Source organism: Choloepus didactylus, chromosome 5 (genome assembly GCF_015220235.1).
Source record: "Choloepus didactylus isolate mChoDid1 chromosome 5, mChoDid1.pri, whole genome shotgun sequence".
Lineage (NCBI taxonomy): Eukaryota > Metazoa > Chordata > Mammalia > Pilosa > Megalonychidae > Choloepus > Choloepus didactylus.
The window spans coordinates 110,510,421-110,537,566 of NC_051311.1; the positions used below are offsets into that span (position 1 = coordinate 110,510,421).

General features: G+C 34.9%; 1 protein-coding gene across 1 annotated transcript in view; it reads left to right on the plus strand.

Moving 5' to 3' along the window:
* VPS50 (VPS50 subunit of EARP/GARPII complex) overlaps window positions 1–27,146 on the plus strand; it is a 203,689-nt gene that overhangs the window by 147,105 nt on the left and 29,438 nt on the right. Inside the window, exons 22-25 of the mRNA XM_037836677.1 lie at window positions 14,487–14,567; window positions 21,842–21,990; window positions 23,076–23,172; window positions 24,219–24,377. Coding sequence (XP_037692605.1) covers window positions 14,487–14,567; window positions 21,842–21,990; window positions 23,076–23,172; window positions 24,219–24,377 — 486 coding nt within the window. The remainder of the gene's footprint in view (window positions 1–14,486; window positions 14,568–21,841; window positions 21,991–23,075; window positions 23,173–24,218; window positions 24,378–27,146) is intronic.

The window sequence follows — 27,146 nt, forward strand, 5'->3', positions numbered from 1 at the left end:
ACAGTAAATGGGACATTTTAAATATTGACTAACAACTTTAGCAATCACTAATACATTCAGAAGATAATAGAAACTCTTTGAACTGAACTATTTGCCTACCACAGAAGTAATGTTTCCTGCACCTCCTTTTTGTGTTTCCTAAGCTGTCATTGAGTTTACCTTTCTCTGTTCCCAACAGAGAACACACATATTAGGCAGGTAACCGATCTCGTATTTGCAAATTGTTATGTGGTACTTCTAGATATTTGACAGTTTTCTATTTAAAAGCAAAATGCTGGGTCCTCTGAGAAATAATAATCTCTAAATCTTCTTATACTATATTCTAAACCTTTTTTAAAATGTGAATTTTAATACATAACGGTATTTATCATATGAATATTCATAGTCTGCTGTGATCATAAGTGTATTAAGACATGGTCTTTTTTTTAAATAAATGCAAGTTTATTGAGATATATTCACACACCATATAATCCATCCAAAGTGTACAATCAGTGGCTCACAGTATCATCGTATAGTTGTGCATTCATCACCACAGTCAATTTTAGAACATTGTCATTACTCCAAAAAATAAAATAAAATAAAAACAAAAATATATGAACACCCAAAACATCCCATATTCCTTTTTCCCCCTATTATTTATGTATTTTTTTTGAGTTTATTTGATTACTCATCTGCCCATACACTGAATCCAGGGAGTATCAGTCACAAGGTTTTCACAGTCACATGGAATGACATGGTCTTTTAATATGGGATCTGAATTTCCTATGCTCTTGATTCTGCAAAATGTTCCTTAGAAAGAAAGAATACTAATACAGTTAGAGAAATTCAAAGTGTAGCTGCAGTATTTATATTATTATAAAATATGTGCTAACTCATCACTCTGAATTTAGAAACAATAATTATTAATGAAGAAAGACATTCTAGAGTTCTAGCTAATTGTCAGAATCTTTCAGTTTTCTAGATGAGCTTTACTCTATGTTCTCACCCATTCCTCTAGAGGAACCAGTAAAAAATGTACGTATGAGTGAATGTGTATGAGTAAAGGTAGCATTTCCTCTCACTTGTCTTAAGACTTTTCCTGTTATAGATTATGTGAAGTAATACTAGCTTTCAGCCACAATGTGAATATTGACAATATGTACTTCTTTAAATAGAACAACTTATAATTCAGATCTTATTAATCTTGCTTATGCAAAACTGGAGAAAACAGTATTTGAAGCAGAAGCAAAGACTTTCAATCTGTATGAAAAGGGGTTTTCTGTACAAATTTGTAAATACAGTTCCTCTATCTTGCTTTCTCACTGTTGTTTTGTTTTGTTAATTTTTTAAATATAATTTTATTGCGATATATTCACACACCATATATTCCAGTGCAAAGTATACAATCAGTGGTTCAGTGTCATCACATATTTGTGTTTTCATCACCATGATCATTTTTAAAACATTTGCATTACTGAAGAAATAAAAAGAAAAAAGAAGACTCCAAGCATCCTATAACCCTTAACCCTCCCTCTTATTGATCACTCGTATTGCACTCTATCCAATTTTAAGACTTACAATAGAAGTAGGTTAATTAAGACAGTGTAGTATTGTCGGAGATGGATATATAGATCAGTGGAACAGAACAGAACATCCAGAAGTAGATCCATACAAACACAGGCAATGGATTTTTTTTTTTTTTTTTTTTGCTTTGTAGTTATACAGTCATTATCAAAGATCAGGTCTACTGGATTACAGTTTAACAACTTCAGTATTTCCTTCTGGCTATTCTAAAATACTAGACACAAAAAAGAAATATCTTTCTAATGAGTCAGTATTGGCAGTCATTCGCTAAATCCAAATTTCTCAGATACGCCTCCTTCCTCTCATTTGATCTTTCTCTCAATCTTCAGGGATATCTGGGCAGTGACCATTTTAACTTCTTCATGCTGGGAAGGAGTGTTGACCTTCTGGGGTAGAGGCATGAAACCAACTGATGGCTTTGCTAATTTTTGCATATATTTAAAGTTATATTGGAATGCAAGGTTATATTCTTAATTTGTTACTTTAAATCCCTTTTGGAACAAGATAATCTATTAACAAATAAATAGCAGAAATAAACCTATGATTGCATATAATATTGAAGGGGTAGCTTTTAAGCTTATTCTAAGAGAGCAAGCTTTACAGGCCCATTAGAAATCCTAGGAATTTCCATAATCATAAAATTTTAATTCTTAAGTAAGCCCTGTAAGTAGTTGAGTTTTAGGTGTTAGGATGGGAGGGGGAATCAGGTAAAAGTAGAAGAACGGGGTCTAGGATTGTACCTGCTTCTCTTCCAGAATAAAGGGACTTGAATGAGTAAATTTAGGGAGATGCTCCTTGTAGAAGAATTAGCATCGGTTTCCCAGAGAGGTCTAGCTCCCAGTAAGTCATTGGCTGGGAATACACAATGTATGCACTGGACCAAGGGATTTTTCCTGCTAATACGAATTCCTTCAGACTGCCTTGGCAATCTCCTGAGAGATGGAGTATGTAGAGAGTGATACTTATTACTCCCTACATGTGTGGTCTCCCAGATGACCCCTCTGTGCAGTCGATATTCCCTTTTTGAGCTCCTACTAATGATTTTAAGCTATGTAACTTAGGCCTTCCTAATAAAATAACTTATAACAATCAAACTCCTCATATTCATTTCTGGTTATCACCTGTTATATCAGACTTTATTATATATGTAATAGACTTTATTATATATATATTATAATAAAGTTTGCTCATAATTTTGCTTAATCTTGCCTTTGCCTCAGGCAACCATTGTTCACATCTTGTGTTATAATTTTCCTTGGTCCTTCCTGTTCACAGTCTCTTGTGAAGACCATTCTGTGGCTTACTTCCACTGCCACGTGTGATGGATGACTAAGACCCAAATGGATGATACTCCCTGGAGAAAACTATAAAGCATGGGCATAATACAAAAGCAACTTTCTATAGATACTGGGCAGTGAACAGAAGCAGCCCCCCCCCCCTTTTTTTTCCTCAGGAACAGTTCACTGATTTATTAGATGAACAAATGTATACCCATACAATCATTAAAAACTGAACATATAAAATAACTCAGGGTTGGGAATTGGCACCATCCATTATTGAAATAACAAGAAAAACTTCACATATTGTAAGCCAACACTAGAAGGGGGTAACTTTAAGACCTAATAATGCCATTTAATATCCTGGATGATTCAGAATCAAATTGAGGATGAAATTGAAATTTACCCATTATACATAGAACCAAACAATTGGACTGTATCCTCAAGTAAAAAGAAAACCAATGTAGTCCAACCCCAAAATGAAATATATGTTGAAACTAATGGATAAGGATTTTAAATAGACAATTATAACTTCAGTGTAGTAAAATAAAACATTTTAAATATACGAACACATCAGCAGGGAAATAGAATGTTCCTGCAGAAACAATAATAAAGAAGCAAAGGGAAGCCAATTTCAAAAATTAAAAAAAAAAATTACTCAATATACTTAACAACCAAGTGGACTTAGTAAAGGAAAGAATATGTGACCTTGAAGATAAATCAATAGAAATTACCCAAAATGAAGTACAATAGGAAAAAAAATTGGAAAAAAAAAAGCCAAGGGACATCTTAGATTATATCAAATGGCCCAACATACATGTAATTGGAATACCAGATAGCAAAGATAGCTATAGAATGGTACAGAAAAAGTATTTGAAGAAACAGCAGCCGAAAATTTGATGACAGATAGCCATTTGCAGATACAAGTTGCCAAACAAACAGCAAGCAGAATAAACAAAGAAATGTTCAGTGAGACACATCACTGTGAACCTTTTCTTGAAAGCCAAACTGATTTATTACATAAAGAGGACCAATGATGCAAATTAACTGCTGACTTCTCATTAGAAACTGCAAAGGTCAGGAGAGAGTTGAACACCACCTTTAAGATGCTGAAAGAAAGAAATGTCTTTCCAGAATTTTGTATCCAGCAACAGCACCATAAAAAATGAAGGGGAAATTAAGACATTTTCAGATAAAATGTAAAAAACAAGAAACAAACAAAAGCAAAGAAACTAAGACAAACTAAAACAAACAGACATGTAATACAAGAAAGACTAAAGGAATCTCTTTAGGTTGAAGAGAAATTATACCAAATGAAAACATGGGTTCTCAGAAGTGAGTGAAGAGCATTGATAATGGAAACTACCTGGGGAAATGCAAAAGATTAGTATTTTTTCTTTTTCTGCTTAATTTCTTGATAAACCAAATAACTGTTTAAAACTGAAACCGTGGTATTTCTTTTGGAGTTGATAATGTGTGTAGATGTATTACCTATAACAACTATAATAAGATGTAGAAGATGTGGATGCAAAAGTTTGTGAAACTTCTCTGTATTACATAAAACAGTACATTTTTAATGGCAAATAGACTATAGTAAGTTAAGGATGTATATTGTTATCCATAAGGAAACCATGAAAAATAATGTAAAGAACCCTAACTAAAAAGTTAACAGAATAATTATAATAGAATTAAAAAAAAAATCAGGTAATCACTGAAGTCAGGAAAGGAGAAACCAATGAACAAAAAAGAGACAAAATATAATAATAGATGTAAACCCAATCATATCAATAATTACGTTAAATATTAATGAACTAAATACCCAAAAGGCAAAGATTGCCAGTTTATATAAAAACGTAATCCAACTATATGCTGTTTACAGGTGACATTTGTTAAAAAAAAAAAAAACAAAAAACCACAAGTATTGGTTGAAAGAAAATGAATGGAAAAAGGTATGTTATGCAAGCAATAAGCATAGTAAGACTACAGTGCCTACATTAATTTCTGTAGTAGATTGAATTATGTACCCCAATTTAGATATGTTCTTAATTTCTGCATTCCTTTAGGTGTGAACCCGTTGTAAATAGGAACCTTCTGAAGAGGTTTTTAGTTAAGGTGTAGCCCAACTGAATGATGGTGGGTCTTAATCTGGATTACCCGAAGCTTTATAAAGAGAAACACAAAGGAAGAAGCTGGAAGTCAGTGGAAACTGTAAGATCAAGAAAGGAGAGGACAAACTATGTGACAGGAAGCAGACGTGCAAACCAGGGAACCCCAAGGATTGCAGCAAGCCAGCACCAGAATGCTACTGAACCTGTGGAAACAAGCTTTTCCAGCTTTCAAAACCTTATGCCAAAAAATTCCTGTTGTTTAAACCAAAGCCAGTTTGTGGTATTGTGGCAGCAGCTCAGGCAAACTAGGACAAAATCAGATAATATGAAAACAAAATGTATTATCAGAGATAAAGAGGGCTACTTCATAATCATAGAATGGTCAATTCAACAGGAAGAACTTTTGATCTGAAATATGTATGTTGCTTAATAACAACTTTCAAAATAGATGAAGCAATAATTGACAGAAATAAAGGGAAAGAGTGGAGATTTTGAAACACTCAAAAAGTAATAGAACAAGTTGAGACAAAAACAACAAATACATAGAAGATTTGAACAATACTATCAACCGTCTTGACTTAATTTTCATGGGACAATACACCCTACAATTGCAAGATACACTTTCTTTTTAAGTTCACATGGTACATTTATCAGGATAGATTATATACTGGATCAGTAAACATGTCTCAACAAAAGATTGAAACCATATATTCTCTGCCCACAATGGGATTATATTTGAAATCAATAATAATAACCCTAAATATTTGGAAATTAAACAATACACCTTTTTTAAAAAAATTTTTATTGGGATTGTTCAGATACCATACAATTATCCACAGATCCAAAGTGTACAATCAGTTGCCCCTGGTACCCTCTTACAGCTGTGCATCCATCACCACACTTAATTTTTGTTCAATTTTTAGAAACTTTTCACTACTCCAGGCAAGAAATAAAGTGAAAGATGGGAAAAAAAAAAAAAAGGAAAAGAAAAGGAAACTCGAATCCTCCCGTATCCCTAACCAACCCCCCTCAATTACCGACTCGTAGTGTTGGTATAGTACGTTTGTTACTGTTTATGAAAGAATGTTGAAATACTACAAACTGTAGTATATAGTTTGCAGTAGGTATATATTTCTTCCCTATATGTCCCTCTATTGTTAACTTCTAGTTGTATTGTCATACATTTGTTCTGGTTCATGGAAGAGTTTTCTAATATTTGTACAGTTAATCATGGATATTGCCCACCATAGGATTCAGTTTTTTTACATTTCCATTTTTTGACCTCCAACTTTCCTTCTGGTGACATATATGACTCTGAGCTTCCTGTTTCCACCTCATTCACATGCCATTCAGCACTGTTAGTTATTCTCACATCTTGCTACCGACACCTCTGTTCATTTCCAAACATTTGAGTTCATCCTAGTTGAACATTCTGCTCATACTAAGCAACCGCTCCCCATTCTTAAGCCTTGTCCTGTATTTTGGTACCTTATATTTCATGTCTGTGAGTTTACATATTATAATTAGTTCTTATCAGTGAGACCCTGCAATATTTGTCCTTATGTGTCTGGCTTATTTCACTCAGTATATTGCCCTTGAGGTTTTGACATCAACCCATTTTTTTTTAAGATGGTTTTGTTCACACCCCATACATTCCATCCTAAGTAAACAATCGATGGTTCTCTGTATGGTCACATATTTATGTGTTCACCACCTTCACCACTATTTATATAAGGACATCTACATTTCTTCCACAGGGCAGGAGGGAGCATCAAAGAAGGTAGAGAGGGAAAAGATAGGGGAAAAACTGACAGCTAGGAAGTAACAAAAGGAAAAGTAATCTTAAATCAAAGTAGGGTAAAGAGTCAGACAACACCACCCTATCCCCCCTTCTTATCTGCATTTACCTTGGTATATCACCTTTGTTACATTAAAGGAAGCATAATACAATGATTCTGTTAGTTACAGTCTCTAGTTTACATTGATTGCATCCCTCCCCCAATGCCTCCCCATTTTTAACACCTTGCAAGGTTGACATTTTCTTGTTGCCCTCGTAAAAGAACATATTTGTACATTTTATCACAATTGTTGAGCACTCTAGATTTCACCAAGTTACACAGTCCCAGTCTGTATCTTTCCTCCTTTCTTCTGGTGTCTCACATGCTCCCAACATTCCTCTCTCAACCGTGTACATAGCTATCTTTGTTCAGTGTACTTACATTGCTGTGCTACCATCTCCCAAAATTGTATTCTGAACCACACACTCCCATCTTCTCCTATCACTCTGCAGTGCTCCCTTTAGTAATTCCTGTAGGGCAGGTGTCTTGTTCACAAAGTCTCTCATTGTCTGTTTGTCAGAAAATATTTTGAGCTCTCCCTCGTATTTGAAGGACAGCTTTGCTGGATATATGATTCTTGGTTGGAGGTTTTTCTCTTTCAGTGTCTTAAATATATCACACCACTTCCTTCTTGCCTCTATGGTTTCTGCTGAGAGATCTGCACATAGTCTTATTTAGCTTCCTTTGTATGTGATGGATTGCTTTTCTCTTGCTGCTTTCAGGATTCTCTCTTTGTCTTTGACATTTGTTAATCTGATTATTAAGTATCTTGGCATAGGCCTATTCAGATCTGTTCTGTTTGGAGTACGCTGAACTTCTTGGATCTGTAATTTTATGTCTTTCCTAAGAGATGGGAAATTTTCATTGATTATTTCCTCTATTATTGCCTCTACCCCTTTTCCCTTCTCTTCTCCTTCTGGGATACCAATGATACGTAGATTCTTGTACTTTGTTTCATCTTTAGGTTCCCGGAGATGTTGCTCATATTTTTTCATTCTTTTCTCCATGTGCTCCTTTGCGTGTAGGCTTTCAGGTGTTTTGTTCTCCAGTTCTTGAGTGTTTTCTTCTGCCTCTTGATGTCTGCTGTTGTATGTTTCCATTGTGTCTTTCATCTCTTGTGTTGTGCCTTTCATTTCCATAGATTCTACTAGTTGTTTTTTTGAACTTTTGATTTCTGCCGTATACATGCCCAGTGCTTTCTTTACAGCCTCTATCTCTTTTGCAATATCTTCTCTAAACTTTTTGAATTGATTTAGCATTAGTTGTTTAAATTCCCGTATCTCAGTTGAAGTGTACGTTTGTTCCTTTGACTGGGCCATAACTTTGTTTTTCTTAGTGTAGGTTGTAATTTTCTGTTGTCTAGGCATGGTTTCCCTGGTTATCCAAATCAGTTTTCCCAGACCAGAACAGGCTCAGGCCTCAGAGGGAAGAAATATTCAGTATCTGGTTCCCCTGATGATTTTTCTTAGAGGATTAATACACCTGTGCTTTTCTGTTTGGCAGGTGCAGTCTGTCACCGCCTGTGTAAGGGGATGTGGCCTGTGGCTCTCCTCCCCCAGGCTTTGGGGTCTGCTTCCAGAAAGGCGGGCGGTAAAGCTGGGCCCCTCCCTTTCCTTTGGGAAGCTATGCCACCTCCAAAGAGGTCACTGCCTATCAGGAAGTTCTTTGTTTCTCGGACTCTGCTGATCAAAGTGTTTTGATTTTAAAATAGCCTGAGTCTGTCTTTACTCCAAAGCACTGCGGGCTGAAAGTGGCTGCAGTTTTCTCCACAGACAGCAAAAGGGACAGAAAAGCTCCCAGGTTCACCCATCAGCCTCTGGGTTTCTCGTCCTGAGACAGATATGTCCCCTGACTCTCCCAAGGTCAGTTGTCCCCAAAAGCCTCTGCTCGTTGAGGATTCACTATCTGTATTTAGCAGTTAACATTAAAATCCCAGATGGAGCTAGGTTGCGGTACACTAACTTGCTCGGAGAGTGCTGTTCTCTAGCACTGTGCGGCTTCTGTGAGGGAGGGGCTCTCGGCTCTCGACTCTCAGCGCAGGTCCGCAGTTTCACTTACAGATTTTGTGCTGCTATCTCAGGCATTCCTCCCAATTCAGGTTGGTGGATGATGCGTGGACAGTCATGTTTGTCTCCCCGCAGTTATTCCTGGTTATTTACTAGTTTTTTGGTCATTTATGAATTGTTCCCAGGGGAACTAACAGTCTTCCACTTCTCTCTATGCTGCCATCATTTCTCCCACCTAAACAATACACTTTTAAATAATGACTGAGTCAAAGAAGAGATCACAAGAGAAATTAAAAAATATTTTGAACTGAATGATGAAAACGCAACATAATCAAAAGTTTTAGAAGGCTGCTAAATTGGTGCTTAAAGAGAGGTATATATAGCTTTAAACGGCTGTTGTAGAAATGAAGAAAAGTCTCAAGTCAATAATCTAAGCTCCCACCTTAAGAAACTAGATAACGAAGAGTAAATGTAACCCCAAAGTGATCAGAAAGAAGGAAATAATAAAGAAAAAAGCAGAAATCAAAGAAATTGAAAACAGAAAGCAATAGAAAAAAGTTACGAAACCATGTTAAAAAAATGAATGACATTGATAAACCTCTAGCTACACTGATATGAAAAAAAGAAGACACAAATTTCAATGTCAAGAATGAAAGCAGGGGCATCACTTTAGATCCTTCAGACATTGAAAGTATGATAAGGGAATATTATGAACAATTGTACATGAACAAATTTGCCATACTAGATTAAATGGACAAATACCTTGACAAATGCAAATGGCAAAAAACTGACCTTGGGAAAAACAGAAAATTTGAGCAGTTCTATATCAATTAAATTAATAAATAAAAATGTTAAAAATATCAGCTCTACTAAGACTTTCAAAAAAGGAAAGTCACAATTTATTTTCTGAAACCAATGTTACCCTGATTCCTAAACCAAACACAAAGACACCACAAGAAACAAAAACTGTAGATCAGTATCCATCATGGACATAGATTAAAAAAAAAATCCTTTAGAAAATATTACCAACTTAATTCATGACCAAATGATTTTTGTCTTGGGAATGCAAGGCTGATTTCATAGCCTAAAATCCTGTCTTAAAACTAATCAGTATAATTTACTGTATTAATAGAATAGTGAAAAACTTTTCGATTGTTTAGATTCAGAAAAAGCATTTGTCAAAATTCAACACATTTTTACATTAAAAACTCAACACTAGTAAGAGAAAGAAATTATTCAGCCTGATTATGACCATCTATAAAACAGCAGGCATCATACTCAATGCTGAAAGGCTCAGTACTTTCTACCTAAGATGAAGAAACATGATATGGATGTTGACTATCACCATTTTGATTTTATATTGTACTAGAGGCTTAGCCTTTGTAGTCAGGCAAGTTAAGAAATATGAAGCAAACTGATTGGAAGAAATTAAAGTTATCCTTATTTGCAGAAGATATAATCATTTATGTAGGAAACCCTATGGAATCCACAAGTAAGCTTCTAGAATTAATTAATAAATTTAGCAAGCTTCAAGGATACAGGGTCAGTATACAAAAATCAATAGCAGAGAATCTCCAGATTCCGAGATGCTGATCCCTTTGTGTATAAGCTGATCGATACCTGGAACTTTGGGTATCTGTGTGACACCTGAAACTCAGAGCTAGAACTCGGCAGATATGAATGTCAGTAATAGCACATATAGCACATTAAAAAAGCTGAAAGAGTCCAGACTTCAACTAGAGATATGAATGAAGGAGATGTGGTTAGAACTAGGCAAATCGGGCCAAAGGGTAAAGGACAATACTGACTGTTTTAAAACTTCAAATTCCATGTGAGACCAAGGGAAGAGATGTTTAGTTGGTGCAAGATCTTTATTTCCTAAACAATTTAACTCACAAAAATTTGTTCAAATACCATAATTACATGGAACCTTTAATAGGAAGTGAGACCTGATAGCTTTGCATAGATCAGTGTGAAAGAGTGACACATCCCAAAGTAATTTGGACAGAGAATAAAAAATACATATGCAGGGCCTCTCTGAGGAGCTGGGGGAAAATGCAGAAGTGTTGGGCTTCCTCACCTGGATTGTTGCTGATGTTCTTGCAAACATTGAGGACTGGTGGTTTGATGTGCTGAGCCCTCTATCACAAGAGTTGGCCTTATGAAGCTCATCACTGCAAAGGAGAGGCTAAACCTGCTTATAATTGTGCCTAAGTCTCCCCCTGAGTACCTCTTTGCTGCTCAGATGCGGCCCTCTCTCTCCCGCTAAGCCAACTTGGCGGGTGCACTCACTGCCCTCCCCCTACATGGGATCTGACTCCCAGGGGTGTAAATCTCCCTGGCAACGTGGGATATGACTCCTGGGGATGAATCTGGACCCGACATCTTGGGATTGAGAACATCTTCTTGACCAAAAGGGGGATGCGAAATGAAACAAAATAAAATTTCGGTGAGAGATTCCAAATGGAATCGAGAGGTCACTCTGGTGGGCATTCTTATTCACTATATAGATAACCCTTTTTAGGTTTTAATGCATTAGAATAGTTAGAAGTAGATATCTAAAACTATCAAACTGCAACCCAGTAGCCTTGACTCTTGAAGACGATTGTATAGCAATGTAGCTTACAAGAGGTGACAGTGTGATTGTGAAAGCCTTATAGATCACAGTCCCTTTATTCCAGTGTATGGATGGATGAGTAGAAAAATGGGGACAAAAAAACTAAATGAAAAATAGAGTGTTTGGGGTGTTTTGGGTATTCTTCTTTACTTTTATTTTTTTATTCTTATTTTCACTTTTTCTGGTACAAGGAAAATATTCAAAAAATAGATTAGGGCGATGAATGCACAACTATATGATGGTACTCTGAACAACTGAGTGTACACTTTGGATGACTGTATGGTATGTGAATATATCTAATAAAATTGAATAAAAAAATCAATAGCAATAAACAATTAGAAAATGAAGTTTAAAAAACTTTATTTACAATAGAATCAAAAATCCTTAGGAAAAAATTTCACAGAAAATTTGACAGACTTTTTCACTGAAAAATTTAAAGCATTAGAAAGGGAAAATCAATAGTAACTAAATCAATGTAAATAACAAAGAGATATACCATGTTCATATATTAGAAGACTTGATATTTTTAAGAAGACAGTATTACCCAATTTGATCTATAGATCCAGTTCAATCTCAATCAAAAGTGTAACAAAGTTTGTTTGTTTGTTTGTTTAAGAAATTGACAAACTGAATTCAACATTTATATGGAAAAGCAAAGAATCCAGAATAACCAAAAGAATTTTGGCTTAGATTTTTTATTTAAAGACTTCAAAGCCACAGTAATCAAGACTGGTTTTGGCTTAATGATAGGCATATAGACCAATGCAACAGAGTAGAGAGTCCAGAGATAAAACGCACACTTACATGGTCAGTTGGTTTTTGAAAAAGGTACCAAGGTAATTCATTGGAGAAAAATACTGTTTTTTTTTTCAATCGTGATGCTGGAACAATTGGATATATATATAGGAAAAAAAAAAAAAAACCCACAAACTTCAATCCTTCCTTACCCCATAACATACACAGAATTTAGATTAAAATTGTTTATTGAACTAAATATAAGCTCCAAAACTCTAAAACTTCTAGAAGAATACTTAGGAGAAGGTCTTTGTGACATTGTTAGATGTATGCTTCTTAAAAAGAAGACACAAAAAGCCTGGACTATAAAAGGAATCTTGATAAAATGGACTTCTTCATGATTAATGTTTGCTTTTTGGAAGACTATTAAAAAGGAAAAGGCAAGTCAGACTGGGAGAAAATTTTGAAAAACATTGAGAGAGAGCAATTATACAGAATGTCTAAACAACTATTAGGACTAAGTAAAAAGACAGTCAGCCCAGTTAAAGAAATGGGCAAAAGATTTGGCCAGTTATGTCGCAAAAGAAGATATGTGAATGGCTAAAAACCACATGAAAATTGCTCTACATCGCTGGTCATCAGGGAAATGTACATTAAAACCACATTGATGTACCACTACACATTCACAAAATGTTAAAAGATTGACATTATTAAGTATTGACAAGGTTGTGGAGCAACTGGAATTTACATATATTGCTGATAGAAATGCAAAATGGTACAATGCAGTCACTTTGGAAAACAGTATGAGAATTCCTTATAAAATAGTTAAAAATATCTGTTAATATAAATCAGTATTTTTACTTCTAGATGAAATGGAAACAGAAACATATGTCCATACAAAGACATGCTCATGAATGCACATAGCAGCTGAAAACTGGAACTCAAATGTCCATCCATGTGAATAAGTAAAGTAATTGTGCTATATCCATATTTATGGAATACTGTTAAGCAATAAAAAGAGCACAGAAACACTAATGGACTCAACATGGATGAATCTGAAAAACATGCTAGGTGAAAGAAGTCAAACACAGACTACATGCTGTATGATTCTGAAATTTTAGAAATTGCAAAACCACAGTGACATAAAGCAGAACAGGGTTTAACACTGGGGGGAAGGGGATCAAGTGCAAAGAGCATGCAGACAATTTTAAGAGAAAAGGAACTCTTCTATATCTTGACTGTGCTGATGGTTACATACTTGTTTATACAGTTACCAAACAAAATTCATGACGCTGCATACTTAAAATTGTTGAATTTAATTGTTTATAAACAATACCTTGATGAATAAAGAGGAAAAATTAAGTTTATTTATAAAACCTGGAGAAAATAAAGCATATATGTAAAATTAGTTCATGTTTTACTACACCATGCCATCACACAGCTGTTTTATCTTTCTACCTTATGTTGTGTAAATGATTTCTCATTCTTCCATCTCAGATGGGAAAGGATGAGGAACAGTGTATATGTGTACATCCTTGTGTTTGTGTGTATATGTATACATATAGTCACATGTATAATTTTTATGAATGCATAAATGAGACTTAAACTTTATAATTTACTATTAATAATGTTGTAAATGTATTGGCTCATAGAGAACATTTTTGCAGATATCTCTATGTATCAGTACCTCTAAATTAATTTTCATCAATTGAATCATCGCACAAAGAACAGACTAACTGGCTTCTCATGTCTTAAAGCAGTGAATTCTTCTTTCTCATTTATGCTCTTATATGATGATTTTTATGAATGCTTTTGTTCTGTTACAGTGAATAGACTACTATACTGTGATGTAGAATACTATACCTTACTAAGTATACTAAGTCTAATAAAAAATTTCATTGATTTTTTAATGATAATTTAGACTGTCTGTAATCTATTTAAGAAATATAAATTCACAACACTACATTGTTATTCTACATAAACCCAGCACAATGTACCTTAAATACCACACAGTGTACCATCTTTAAGCATATCTAAAATCCCGAGTTTGTAACTAAAAAAATAACTTGTGGTTGAGAAATTCTGGTAAACTCTCTCCTGATAATTCATAAAATTGATAGATATTAGTGTGACCTATAAAATGCACGTGTTGTTTTATTCCCTGAGGGGCTGAGGTTTGACATCTTTGCTGGGTATGTTGGAATTTTTAAATGCAATTTGGAAACCCTCAAGTCTAAGTTTCTGAGTTAAAATTCATCTGTTACTTAACTTTGGTTAAAGATATAACATTTACAAAATTCTCTCCCGAGTGATTTAACATGCCTTGTTTTTTTCTTTTTCAGTTGGAGTCAACAGGACTAGGCCTTAGTAGCAGTAGACTAAGAACAACTCTTAACAGAATACAAGAAAGCCTTATTGATCTGGTAGGTGATCAGTTAGAATCAATTCCTTTGGGTTACTATCCAATCAACTACATATAAATGTGTCTGTGCATATATTGAGTATCGAAGTAATTAGTATTACACTAAGTGCATGTAAGAAATAAAATGAAGGTACTTCTGGTCCGATTAGAGAGAAAACCAGTATACCTGAAAGAATTTGATACTGTTTGTCCAGTACAAGTTCAGAGAAAAGAAAGGTTTATGTGAAAAATTGGTATCAGACAATGACTAAGGGGTAAGTGAAACTTATGTCAGAATTTACAAAACATTTGTGGGTTTAGTGGGGAAGAGAAGAAAGAATGGCATTCAAACTAAGGTATAGAGACTGAACAAGGGCCTTGAGGTGGGAGCAGGCTTGTCCAGAGTTTGGCAGATCTTTGTGACTGGGGCACTGGTGTATGCTGAAGAGTTAGTTATTTTGCAGAAAGTGTTTAGGACTACTTTATGAATGGCTTGAAATTCAAGGAGAAAAGTTTGGGTTTAGTTTCCTTTGCAGTAGGGAATCCTGGTTCTTGACTCTTCTGTAATGTGATGAAATGCATATTTTAAAATTAGTTAGGTAGCGTTAACCCAGGGCTGACCATCTGTAGTCCTTAAGCTAACATAACCATTGAAAATAAGAAAAAATGTTTTTCTTGAAGTTGGTCACTGTAGTCAGAAATTTATATTGTTCAGTGTATTCTCTGTATCTATATTAACCCCTGGATTCTCTGAATATTCCCTTGTTTCTTCACCCATCCAAACAAGCAATCATTTTCCTCTTTTTGAAAATAATTCTTATATTGTGTACATACTACTGTTATTGAAGATTTTATAAAGTAATTTAATCATTTATTATTTTAAGAAATACTTATTAAAATAATTGTTATATTTCAGGCATCGTTGTAGTGCTAGGAATTCATCAGTGAACAGAATAGATAATTCCTCTTTTTTTGTATTTTAATGGGACAGACAAATAAATATATAATACTGTGTCAGACACTGATAAGGGTTAAGAAGGAAAATAAAGAAGAGTAAGGGAATAGAGAGTGAGAGGATGGTAATCTTTGAGCAGAGATGTGAATAAAATGAGGGAGGCGTGTGCTGATACAGAGGCAATAATCACTGACCATCTCCCTTATGTTTGGAGACCTATTTGTAGAGGACCTGTTTTTTTTATATATATATATATATTCATACCACTTTCCTTGGCATAGAACATTTCTTTAATAAATGTTTGTAGAGTAGATGAATAAACTCCTGTCCTTGGGTTTCATGTCTCCTGGTTTTACCTTGCTTGTTTACTCTTTGTTTTAATCCTTGATCTTCATTTTGAGAGTCAGGGCTTCTTGTTTGACCCAACTATCTATCTTTTTTTCAATCTTTGCTTTGTAATATCTGTTGGCTTTCAAACCCAGTGAAATGTGTCTGTGTTTCAATTTTGCTTCTCCTTGTGTGATGCTTAGTATAACCTTGGCCTTCACTTGAAGTCTTGTTCTCCTGATCTTGGTCCACAATTGAAGCTTTCCTTATTCCTGACTGAAGGCAGCAAGCCTGATGGACCAAAATTCACTGTCATTTCTCTAACATCTCTGCTGTTTACTAGCTTACGACTGTGAAATCATAGTTACAGGCATCAACTTAATGCTTCAGACTTTACTACATGGTGGGTAGTAAAATAGCATGGTTGAGTAAACAGTGAGAACAGCTAGCTGTCCATTAAGACAAGCTAACATCTGTCTGCTGATTATAACATATCTATAACATCTGGCTGACACGTTTATCTTCATTGGATAAGTTTTTTTCCTGAACTGATGTAGTAGTCAGATTTGGAATTGTGTTTAAAAAATCAACTACTCCCTCCCCCTTAAATAGATTTACTTGGATTTTTCTCTGGTACCTTGTTTTTTAATCTTTTAAAGCTACTTTTGTTTAAAACCTTGTCCTTATCGTCTCTTAAATCAAAAGATTGCACATTGACTCAGAAGACCATGCAAGCACTCTTTTCTCCTTCAGTTTGTAAGGTAACTGACCTTTGACAGGGCCTCTCCTGTGTCCTTATTCCACAGAAGGATAAATTCTACAGAAATGCAATAGAATTTTTTTTTTTTAAATTTTCCATTAGTTTCCAGTGTTTTACATATTGAACTACTACTCATACCAATAAGCATTTGTTTATTCTTTGGAAAATATATTTGTCATTTTCTAGACCTCTCAGGTTTTTTAAGCTAGCATATTTTCTTCACTTCATTAATTTGCATCTACTTTGGCAGAGAACATTAAATGACTTCCTGCTATTCAGTACCTTATTTGACTATTAAAATAATTTATAACTTAATCAATCTGGAACCAATCAGATGGAAGTACTATTTTTTTCTTACATTTCTCCATATCAGTTAAAATTTTAATAAAAACTCTTGTATAATTTTATTTTCTCTATCAATATCTTCTAATTTTTGCTTTTCTTTAACCTGTAAACAGGAAAATGGAATCATTGTCGTCTTAAAAATGCCTCCTGAAACTGTTTAATGTATAAACTTGGTGTAAACTAAGAAAATTTGTTGACACATCAAAGAAAATATCTAAGGAAAGAGGTCTAATAGAGTACGAGTAGTAGAGGAAGGTGGTGTAGTTGATAATGGCACCAGAAATGTAGAGTTTTAGATATCCATTTGGTGATAACTAAATTGTTGGCTTCAATGCCTTTGTCCAACTTTAAGTCTTTGATAATAAAAAAACATTTAAATTTGTCCAAGAAAACCCTTAATTATGAGTTCTCTATGTAGTAGAAAATTAGTGGTAGGAAAGTCTCCAGAATGTGACTTTTGCCATGATTGATTACAAAAAATTTAAGTTTCATTTATTGAAGTCTTCAAAGGGTAGTACACCATATTGTACTGGTGTAAACTGTAACACTGATCTAGTTTAATAAGAGCTTTTCCATTTAAGTGTGCTCATAAGCACACACCATTTATTTATATTAGTTTGACAATTTTTGTGACTCTTGCTATCTTCAAGCATATTTCCTTAAATGTAAACACAAAACTTTACTCTTTTAGCAGATAATTACCATAATTTTTATGCCTAAAATGCCAGTGTTAATTGGGAACAAAGGAAGACATCTTAATGAAAGCTTTTTGAAGTGGGGGGCACATTCCCAGTGATTTCTGAAAGGATGTCTTTGTGAAACAGCTCTGCCAGTAAACAGGGATCTCACCTCCCCACCACATTTGTATAGGAAGTATGTAAGGTCAAACCTGAGATAAACTGTGTTCCCCTCTCGTTTTTCATCACCTTCTATCCCAAACTAGGATATCCCAAATTGACTATTTAATGTCTAAATTCAAGGAAACTTTCAGTTTGTAAATATGTTGCATGCATGGTGATATAATCTTAAAGAATGAAATTCAAAAGTAACTATTATGGCAAATGTGTACTATTCATGGTAATCATTGAGCTATTTTGAGTTTATTAGAGATTGTGCAATATTGGCAGAAATTTTATGTCAGTTTTTGTTAGAGTTTAACTATAAAATATTTTTAAATGACAGTGTTTGATGCTTAGAAAAAGGCATTGTTGTTCTTCTGGAGTATAATACTTCAGAAACCAGAGAGGTAGCCAGGACCTAGATCATGACCTTTGGATATTATACCCTGAGCAAGACAGGAAGCTGTTGAAAACCTTTAAGCAGAAGAGTTGATTTGTTCTAACTTAATAATATCTAAAAGGGGATTATTTTCACTGCTGTACCAGCCTAGGAGAGAGATGAGGTGACTTGGACCAAGGTGATAGTGGAAGAAGTAGGGAGATGTAATCAGATTCTGGATCTGTTTTGAAGGTAGAGCCGTCAGGATTGTTGATGGATTGGAAGTGGGATATGAAACCAAGAGGAGCTGAGGATGATGCCTAACTTCTGGGCCAAAATAAATGCAAATTGGAGGTGCCATTATTGGAGAAAGATAGGACTCCTCCATGTTTTAGGAGGACATAAAGTGTTCAGTTTCAGATACGTTAAATGTAGTTTAAAGGTAAGAGAGAGGTCTATGTATATAAATTTTGCAGTTACTTAATCATGTCAATGGCATTTAAAATTGTCCATCTGGATGACTTCATCTAGGGAGTAAAATATAAGATCTTAATAACTGTTTGTTTTTTTTCTGTGGAGTGGGACAAACAAAAGCCTGATTGGATTAGGTTTCAAAGAGAATAAGAGATGAGGAACTGAAGATCATTATCATTATTATCATCATCTTCATCAGTTTCAACTAATGAGTATACAGACCTGCATACATATGTGTTTAGATAATGGGTACCCAAGTAAGATACTCTTGGGCGATAAAAGAAAGTTACAGAAAGGAGGGGACATATGAGCTCAGATTTAAAAACTGAGAAAGAGAGCTGGTAAGGCAGGAGTCTCAGTAGAGCAGGTACAGCAAGTAGTCCAATGTAGCTAGACCTTGGGGATGTAGAATACCTCGAAATGAGGCTGGCAAGATAGCTGGTGTCGGTTGTAAGGCATCATACCATAGAAACAAGGTTAGACTGTTTCCTGTAAGGAATGGATCGTCGTTTGAGGCTTTTAATCTGGGCCGAGTTGTGATCAGATGTATCCTTTACAGAAATCGCATCTGTATTGTATAAAGATAAGCCAGTTAACTATGTCAAAGCTGGAGTAGAAACAGAAGCTAGAGGCAGAGGTCTCTGTTCAAAGGCTTTTAGAGTGGTCCAGACAAGAATTCTGATGGGTAGGGGGCCTGATTAAGTAGTGGTATCAGAAAGGGACAAACAAAAGACGCATTGTTTAGGCATGTTTGAGTAACTATGTTTGGGTGTGGGAGGTGAGGAAGGAGTCATGAATGGTTCTAATGTTCCTCACTTGGACAGTCAGTAGGTGATGATTAAATAAACACCAGAATTAAATAGACGACACTTGGATACCAAACGATATCAAATTTTAATTGTGTGTGTGTGCGCGCTTGCGGGGGGTGGTGGGGGTGGTTATTTTCCTTCTTAGTAGAAGGAAATACATAATGGGGATACAACATTTCTTAACTCGCATAATTCCTTCACTCTTGTTTCCTCTAGAAGAAGCACAGTCATTATTCCCAAAGTAACTCTTAAATACTAATTGAGTAGAGACTGAAATGAGACAATATCTTTAATAGGAGATATGATATAAAAAAAGAGATAAAGAGGTATAGAGCCATTTTCTAACCAGTTGCTAAATTTTATCGAAGTAAATTATATTCCCAAAGTCTTGTGTATTTGTTTTCTCCTTTATTCGTATAAAACTGTTGGTGATTTGTGACTATATAATTGAGTAACCCTAGATTTAGGTTTTGTACACTTTTAGATTTACTTGCATCCAATTTTTTTGCTAGTATTTTCTTTGAGGGATTTTTAAGCCCATTTTCTGTGTTTGTGTTTAAACATTTAGTTGTGCTGTTTACTTAGATATTCTCTCCTTTAAACAGCACAATAGAGATAATTGTTTAATGTTTTCCATACTTAAAATAGTATGTAAGGAACAGAAGTTGTATTAGATAATATTTAGGATCTCTTCTAGCTCTATCATTCTGCTAGTCAATAAAAATTTTAAGAATTTTTACTGAAGGATTAGGATGGGGGCATTGGTTGCCCTATATTTAAATAACTTAAAAATACATTTAGTGCTTTTGTACTATGAGTTATTACATAATTTGCATAGCATTTATTCTATTAATTTTTCTTTTCATAAATTTCTCTCCTAGAAATTTTTTTTTCAGAATGTAATGAATGGAGCCTGTTGCCAAGTCAGCCCTGGAAAACTGTATACATAATTTAAAATTACAATGTGTGTTTCTAACTCAAGCTAGTGTTACTAGAAATATATTTGATTATAAAATTCTTTCATGGCCTCACATAGACTAGTAACTTTGAAATTATAATATGAGTATTGCTAGGAATCATATTGAGAACCACACTGCCATCAAGATGTGCTTTCTACAATGCAAATATAATGTTTCTACCTTGATCTCTCTCCTCTCTTCCCCACAAAAACAATATTTAAAACTTTCTTTCTCTGACATTGTAGCAGTTATTTAAGTAATTAACATGCTGCTGTCAGTATTCTAAACAGCATTCTCAAGTGTTTGCTTTCCAAAGGGAAGCTTTTTAACCCTATTGTATCTTTGTTGAAATGTATGGAGTGGTTGGTATTTTGAGCTGTCAGTCTTCCAGTGCTGTTAGGTGCTCCAGGTAGCCAGTCTATCACTTCCTTACCTATGGTCTTCTCATGACACTCCCTACATTCCCATAAAAAAGATTTCCAGTAAGTTCAATTTTTTTTTTTTTTTCTGTTTGCTAAGAACTCAGTAAAAGTGGATTGTTTACTATGTATTGAGGAGAAGGTGGAAAAACATATTTTTGAAACTCTCCCAATGTCAGTCTGTCTAAAATAGAGAATATATTTCCATGGAGTCCAAGAAAGTGCAGTACTCATATCCAAGGAACTCCTTGCTTGGCATTGGTATAACCTGGAAAGGTAAATTAGTAATGAGAAGATTGTTAGTGAGCATCTGAGCAATGTTAGTGAGCATTCTCACTTTCACTATCAACTGACAGTAAAACTGAGCAATTTGAATGCTAGAATTTTCCTTCTCTCAAGATAGACCACATTATTCTTGTTGACTACACTGAAGTGTATCCAGATATTCTCTCCTGGACAGTGCAGAGGAGCTCAGCACACTCTGCTCTTTTATTAGTTTACATTGACCTTCTTCCTTCTCATTACTAATCTGTCTCCAGATACATACAATACAGTTGTTTCTGTTTCAGTTTATACCTTTTATTTGAGTACTGCTGTCTTGAGATCGTACCAAGTTTACCTTGATTAAGGTTTGGGTGTAAAGTGGTTAACCACACCATATTTTGTTTTTACCTGTTGTACTCTTAGAGGGCAGTCTTATTCCCTCATTTACAGGTTCTTGAGGGGCATCTCACTATTGTCTCTGTGAAACATCTCTTAATAAATAAAGATTCCTTGTCTTGCCAGACTTTGGTTATGCACAGATGGTAACACATAGTGTTGAATGATATACAAGTATCTTTTCACTTACTACAAAAAGGGAAGTGCCAATGGTTACAAAATATGAAAGTAGAAGAACTGTAACTTAATTTAATTAATGTATGTCTAAGAGTATTTTAATTATAGTTCCAGTTTTGTCAAAAACACATGGTTTATTGCTATTAGGTTTGCTATTTCAGGTTTTGTGTATATGAGCGTGTTATTCTTTCAGGAAGTTTCAGCTGATCCAACTGCCACGCTCACAGCAGCAGAAGAGAGAAAGGAGAAGGTACCAAGCCCACACCTCAGTCAGCTAGTGGTTTTGACATCTGGGGATACTTTATATGGTTTGGCGGAAAGAGTGGTAGCCACAGAATCCTTGTAAGTTCTTAGAAACAGTTCCTTTGCCATTAAATATTTAAGAAAAGGTATAAAAGTAAGCACTATATACATACATCTACCATTTCTAAATATTATTTATATATTTCTGATAAGTATACCCTAAAATAAATTACCAATCGATTTTTAAAGCTGTATGGTTAGCTTTCAGTTACATAAATGGAAGGGAGGCTATCTTTTAAGTTTCATACATTACCAACATGATCCTTGCTTTAATGAAAACTTTAAAAAACATTGCACATTTCAAATTTAGTATTGATTACAACTAAAAACTGTGATATACTTTATATTTTCCTATTGATGACAGGAGATACTAGAGAAACCGTGGCTCTGTTGTCAGTTTGGTGTTAAATATAGTTGACCCTTTACATCAGCAAGAATGCTTCCTGATCTTTATAAATCTGCAAATTTGGTAATATAACTAAAGCATATCACTTCTTCCATAAAGTGAAGTCCAATATAACTGAAGAGGTTTTGGACATATAATAAAAAGTTGAGAAAAACAGCGCTCCATTGTAGAGCTGCTGCATGCTCATTCACCAGCCATATCACTCCCACTCCTGCACACCAGCCTCATACACCAATAGTTCACTTGTATATTACAACCTACCATGGTTTGCTACATGTTGGACTGTTTGGGTTATTTTTGAAAAGTGTCAGATGTAAATCCTTGGATTCCAAGTGTCTGTTGTATAGAATTAAATGGGATCTTTAAAAGAAATCCTTTCAAAGGAAATGCAGTTGTGTTCTTTCTTCAGTCTTTTATGTTACCTGTGCTCATGTCTTACTGGCAAAGCAGCATAACCCCACACCTTGTGGTAACCAGATTAGTTCCCTTGAAGTCATCCTTCTTTCAGCTCAGCCTCCATTCCATAAGATTAGCATTTGTTACTGTATAGATTGTAAATGAGTATGTCAAGATGTAATTACAGGGTAGATTGCTAAAGTAGTAAATGTTTTAATTCTTAAAGTTTTCATTAGAGATCTTAAAGATAATTTATAACAGATATTTGATAGGCTCTTATTCTTGCAGTTTGTTTATACGGTGGGTTATTTATTCCCTTTAGGGTATTCTTGGCTGAACAGTTTGAGTTTCTTCAGCCACATCTGGATGCTGTGATGCCTGCAGTCAAAAAACCCTTCCTTCAGCAGTTTTATTCTCAGGTCAGAGTTGGTTTTATATATAATCTCAACTGTGAGCCATATAGGGCTATCACATATGATTTAGGTATTTTTACTAGTGGTCAGTCTATAAATCCTTCAGCTGAATTAGAATCTTCCTTTATTAATTAAAGAATACCTGTATTAAGTAAATATTTTTTGAGCACCTCACACAGCTTTTGGTCTAGTAAGAAAGGGTTAATTAAAACTGTATTTACAATAAAGTATGATAAGTGCTGTAAGAGTAAATGGCAGTGTATTTAACTCAAAGTGGAGAAGAAGAGGGGTGTGGTTGGGAGGTTGTCCAGAAAGGCTGTCTGGAAGGAGTGATATATAAACTGGATGAGCCGGGTAAAGAGGGTGACTTGGGAGTATATTCCAGACTAAGGGAATGGCATAAATGAAGACCAGAAGGTGAGAGAGAGCACATGGTATATGTAAATAGCCGAGGAAAAACTCAGCTTGTCAAAGCAAGGAAGAGGGCTAGTGATGAGAAAGATGACTGGAGCCATAAGCAAGAGCCACATAATATGGAGCTCACTCGGCCAGGAGTTGGACTTTATTCTGAAGACACTGAGAAATTACTGAAGGTTTGAAACAGGTGATGGCATGCTCAGATATGAATTCGATAAAGAGTACTCTGGCAGCAGTGTGAAGAATGGACATCAGGTGACAAGCCTAGAGGCAGGGAGACCCTTTGAAAGCTGTTACGGTAGTGCAGGTGAGAGATGATGGGATCCTGAACTATGGTAATGAGAGTGGAAATGGAGGGAAGTGGGAGAATTTGAGAAATACTTGCTAGTCTCCATGAAAAGCTCTAGTTCTTTTATAGTTGTGGTGTCACTGTCCTCAAGTTTATTGAGTATCTAAAAATTATATTTTGAGTAAGGCCTATGCCCACGAGATAAAACTATTTTCATAATTGAAATCTCCAAATGTCGTGTTTTAGTTTCAGATATGGTAAATACTGGAAACCAGGACAAAATATTCTTGATAAATTAGGTACTTTTAGGAAATAATTGTTTTTATTTCTGTGAAATTTATTGCAGACAGTCTCAACTGCCAGTGAACTACGCAAACCAATATACTGGATTGTAGCTGGTAAAGCTATTGATTATGAACAGATGCTGCTCCTAATGGCCAATGTGAAATGGGATGTAAAAGAAATTATGTCACAGCACAACATATATGTAGATGCATTATTAAAGGCAAGTACCCTGGGATTCATCTTTGTTAAAGATCATTCTGTGATGACTGCAATTGTCTGAAATAGTAAGATTATATTTACTGTCACATTTCTAGTTTTGTGGTATTGATTAAAGTCCCTGAATTGGAATAGGCTTACTTTTTGAATTTTGCTGTAAATTTTAGATCCAAGAATACTTTGTAGATTTTTATTTAAGTCACTAATTTCCCATGTTGAGTTATAGTTTGATTTTTGCTTGCAATGGCTGACTTTGATAATCTCAATAGCCGTGACTAGTCATAAAAAGATATTTCTATCTCATTAGAAGATAATATGAGTTCATTTTGTATATTCATTAACAGAGACTGTGTCCCTGAATTACCTCCAAATTGTTTTTTCCTGAAATTACATTACTTTTACAATGTGTCATGCAAATGCAAATACCCCTTTGCATTTGACGACTTGCATTTATAACTTCCCTTGAAAGGGTTGTAGTTCATGTTCTTTTCATTTATGCATCAATAGGTATTTATAGATCACATAACATACGCCATGCACTGATTTATGTGATGACAATATAGTTGGAAATTAAAGAACTTCCAAGCCCTCAAGGAATTTATATACCAGTATGGAGATAACAGTAAAGAAATAAATTAAAAGATATCAGGTGTTGGATAGTGCTGTGAGAAAAAAAAAAATTAAGCACCAGAAAACAGATAGAGAGTGATAGGATGTGGTTGGGAGGAGATTACATTTAATTTACTGTGGTTGGATAAGGACTCTGATAAAGTGAGAAAATCAGCCATGTGGATACTTGAGGTGGGGAAAGAGCACCTGAGAAAATGAAAGCAGCTTTGAGAAAAAAAATTGTTTTTAATTTTTATCAATGAAAAGAAATTGGCCCCACACCCATCCTCTTCTAGTGTTACAAGATTCCATCAGATTTCAGACAGTCTTCATTCTACCACTTTACAACTCACAAACCGCAGTCTTTTGCTTTATTAGAGAAGTTGTGGGTTTACAGAACAAACATGCACAAAATACAGGATTCCCATATACCACCTTATTATTAACACCTTGCATTAGTATGGAACATTTGTTACAACTGATGATAGTGCATTTTTATAATTGTACTATTAACTGTATTCCTTGGTTTAACTTATGGTTCACTGTGTAGTGTGGTTATGGATTTTTAAACATTTTTATTTTTATTTTTTTTTACTGTATATACAATCTAACATTTCCCATTTTAATCACATGTATATATTTCAGTGCTATTAATTACTTCAACAATGTTGTGCTAATGTAGCACTGTCTACTACCGAAACATGTCCATCATTCCAAATAGGAATGTACATTTTAAGCCTTAACTTCCCATTCTCTATCCCCACCCTGTCCTCTGGTAACCTATATTCTAGATTCTGACTCTTTGAGTTTGATTATTCTAATTGTTTGAAATCAGTGAGATCATAAAATATTTGCCCTTTTGTGTCTGGCTTATTTCATTCAGCATGATGTCTTCAAGGTTCATCCTTGTCACATATATCAGGACTTCATTCCTTTTTATGTTTGAATAATATTCCGTTGCATGTATATACCACAATTTATACACTTATAAATTATATACCACAATACAAAACACTTGTATTGCTCTCATCTTTTGGCAATTGTGATGAATGCTGCTATGAATATCAATATGCAAATATCTGTTCGAGCCCCTGCTTTTGATTCTTTTGGGTATATATCTAGTAGTGGGATTGCTAGGTAATTTGGTAGTTCTCTACTTAGCTTCCTGAGGAATATAAAAGTGTTTTCCACAGTGGCTGCACCATTTTACATTGCCACCAGCAACGAATGAGTGTTCCTATTTTTCCGCATCCTTTCTGACACTTGTTTATTTTCCATTTTTTAAATAGCAGCCATTCTAATAGGTATAAAATGGTATCTCACTGTGGTTTTGATATGCATTTCCCTGATGGCTAATGATGTTGAGCATCTTTTCATGTGCTTTCTGGCCATTTGTATAGCTTCTTTGGAGAGATGTCTATTCACATCTTTTGCCCATTTAAAAAAATTGGACAGTTTGTTGTTTTGTTGTTAAGTTGAAGGATTCTTTATAAATTCTGGATAGTAAACCTTTTTTTTTTTTTTTTTTTTTTTTTAATCATCATTTTATTGAGATATATTCACATACCACGCAGTCATATAAAACAAATTGTACTTTCGATTGTTTACAGTACCATTACATAGTTGTACATTCATCACCTAAATCAATCCCTGACACCTTCATTAGCACACACACAAAAATAACAAGAATAATAATTAGAGTGAAAAAGAGCAATTGAAGTAAAAAAGAACACTGGGTACCTTTGTCTGTTTGTTTGCTTCCCCTACTTTTCTACACATCCATCCATAAACTAGACAAAGTGGAGTTTGGTCCTTATGGCATTCCCAATCCCACTGTCACCCCTCATAAGCTACATTTTTATACAACTGTCTTCGAGATTCATGGGTTCTGGGTTGTAGTTTAATAGTTTCAGGTATCCACCACCAGCTACCCCAATTCTTTAGAACCTAAAAAAGGTTGTCTAAAGTGTGCGTAAGAGTGCCCACCAGAGTGATCTCTCGGCTCGTTTTGGAATCTCTCTGCCACTGAAGCTTATTTCATTTCCTTTCACATCCCCCTTTTGGTCAAGAAGATGTTCTCCGTCCCACGATGCCGGGTCTACATTCCTCCCCGGGAGTCATATTCCACGTTGCCAGGGAGATTCACTTCCCTGGGTGTCTGATC